This window comes from Cariama cristata, unplaced genomic scaffold (genome assembly GCF_000690535.1).
Source record: "Cariama cristata isolate BGI_N322 unplaced genomic scaffold, ASM69053v1 Scaffold43499, whole genome shotgun sequence".
Classification (NCBI taxonomy): domain Eukaryota; kingdom Metazoa; phylum Chordata; class Aves; order Cariamiformes; family Cariamidae; genus Cariama; species Cariama cristata.
The window spans coordinates 1-2,404 of NW_009638248.1; the positions used below are offsets into that span (position 1 = coordinate 1).

Here is a 2,404-nt window from a genome sequence, read left to right on the forward strand (position 1 = left end):
CGTGGGGCGAGCACCCCCGGCGTGCCTGACTCCACCGCCCGCTGGTGCGCAGCGTGGGGCATCTGGCTGCCCTGGAAGGTCACGCAGAAAATGGAGGCTTTGAGAGGACCTCAAAATAGAAGGGCTGCTAAGCTATTTTATTTTCTAAATATGAGAGGTTTTGTTACCTGTAACATGCCACATTTCTATTCGCTTCTGTGTGCTAGACTGGAAGCAGTTTATTTTTCCAAGTGGCAGTGCTGAAAAGTATTTTTTCCCATACACATGTCACTTTAAAAATTTTGCTTATTTATAAGCAAAAGAATAAAAATTAAAATATCACTTCACTCAGCTTGGGCTGTGGCTGGGGTGGGGTTTGTGTGTGTGCTTTGTGTCAAAGATCCTATTTACTTGTCTTCTGGACTTTTTTTTTTCTTTCATAATTTATAAGCTTCATTGGGACACTGCCAGGGCTCCAAGGTGTTTCTCTTCCTTTCCCCAGCCAGCCTAGATTTTTATTTACTAAATTATTTGTCTGTAGATGATAAAGTTTTACACAGCTTAGGAACTGGGCTTTTATACATTGCGTAGCTCTGAATGTGACAGTTTTTCGTTCTGAAGTAGAGCTACAACTTGCCCTTAGTACAAAGTAATACAGTCATTTGTGGTGGTGTAATGAATATCTGCTAGTTCATCAAACTGATACTTGCTGATTTATTTCCATGTGCTTCCATTTTAGTGGAGTAGAAGCTAAACAGCCCAACTCTGCCATCAGGAAATGTGTTAGAGTCCAGCTGATTAAGAACGGCAAGAAAATAACAGCTTTTGTTCCCAATGATGGTTGCTTGAACTTTATTGAGGTGAGTAATTTTCACGAAGTCATCTATAAAAAGTTTTATCTCACAGTGGAAAAAGAAAACACATAACTGAGAGAGGTAGGGGGAGGGTTAGACAGGGGTTTGTGGCATTCTGCACCATTTGTATCTTAAAGCTGTAACTGCAGAGGCAGATGAAAAATGCCAGAGATGTTCTTGTACTTTCCACTTGCCATGCTGCTGCAAGCTAAACGACGTCTTGGCTTATGTTTCCAAAATACTGGAGGGAATAACAGTCCTTTTATTCATGTATGTCTATCAATAGTCTTCAGTATTTCCACGCTTTCCATAGAAAGTCTAGGGTGTTTGTCAAATTTAATGTTACCCATTTCAGAAGCATGTACAGGTTTAATGTTCATAGCTTTCTAACTACGTGGTCTTTCATTGCAGGAAAACGATGAAGTTCTGGTTGCTGGCTTTGGTCGGAAGGGTCACGCTGTTGGTGACATTCCTGGAGTTCGCTTCAAGGTTGTCAAAGTAGCCAATGTTTCTCTGTTGGCCTTGTACAAGGGCAAGAAGGAGAGACCAAGATCATAAATTCAGATTAATTTGCCAAGAATGTCAATAAAATTTTTGATTGAAAGAACTTCTGTGCTTATTATTTAAGGCTTACTATTTTTTAAGGTTTATCTGCAAGTGACGTACCTCAGAGACATTGGCACATACTGTCTTTTTTGTTGTTGGCAGCTGGCTTTTTGTTCTGTAACAAAATGCTTTGCTGTTGAATGACAGGAAAGAGCCAAGGTGTCTTTGTAACCAGCGGGTGAGCTTGAAAAGCACTGGGTTTCCAAATTTGCCTTTGTGTTGTGGGGAGCAACACTGTTGTCTGCTGGGAAATTCAGAGACTTACTTCTTAGGATGAAGGGGTGGTTTAGTGCTTTGTGGACCATCCCTGACTGCCAGCGCCTTTGCGAAGGCTTCTTCAGCTTAATAACTAGAGTAGCTACTGTCATCCTGTCAAGATGGATTGATAGATCCCTCTGAGGCCTTTATGCCTTCATAAACCCTTCATCCCAAAAGCTGTCATGAAGAGGGCCCCACGAAACAATTTCTGGACAGTTAGGTTGCCAGTTGTGCAGAACTGTAATGATGTGAAGCTTGAGTCCAAGTATGATGCTAGCACTGAGCTAACTGGGGCTCTGACCTAAGGAAGTAGGTTGCATTGTAGGAGAAGGGAAACGTCCCCAGTGTTTGCTCTGTTGCCTACATAGTTTACGAAGGCTGGAGTGCTGTAAGAGCATGGAGGAGAGCACTGTGTCACTTTGGCACACGTGATCCAGTACAGAGCTGACATGCACCAAAAGTGAAAGTGGGCTAACTTGCTTTGGTGCCACAGCCTTAATGATGTCAAGGGGCTGCATTATTGTGAATCAGTGTATCATTAGAGGCGGCTTCTGCCATGGAAGGGGTTGGGGGAGTAACAAGTTTACTGCCACCGCTTGCAGTAAAGTTAGGTTTCCTTGTTACCCTCTGTCAGTAAAGGTCTGGAGTGGGTATTTCTTACTGAATGTTAGTACAGCACTTACAGAGGGAACAGAAGTCTCGCAACA

At 42.7% G+C, this 2,404-nt stretch overlaps 1 protein-coding gene across 1 annotated transcript; it reads left to right on the plus strand.

Annotated features, from left to right (window-relative positions):
• Positions 1–718: 718 nt before the first annotated feature.
• On the plus strand, positions 719–1,391 carry RPS23 (ribosomal protein S23; the record flags this gene model as incomplete). Its single annotated transcript, XM_009708639.1, has 2 exons — positions 719–839; positions 1,245–1,391. Coding segments are annotated over 2 exons (268 nt in total), but the record flags the coding sequence as incomplete, so codon positions are not given.
• Between the last annotated feature and the right edge of the window lie 1,013 nt (positions 1,392–2,404).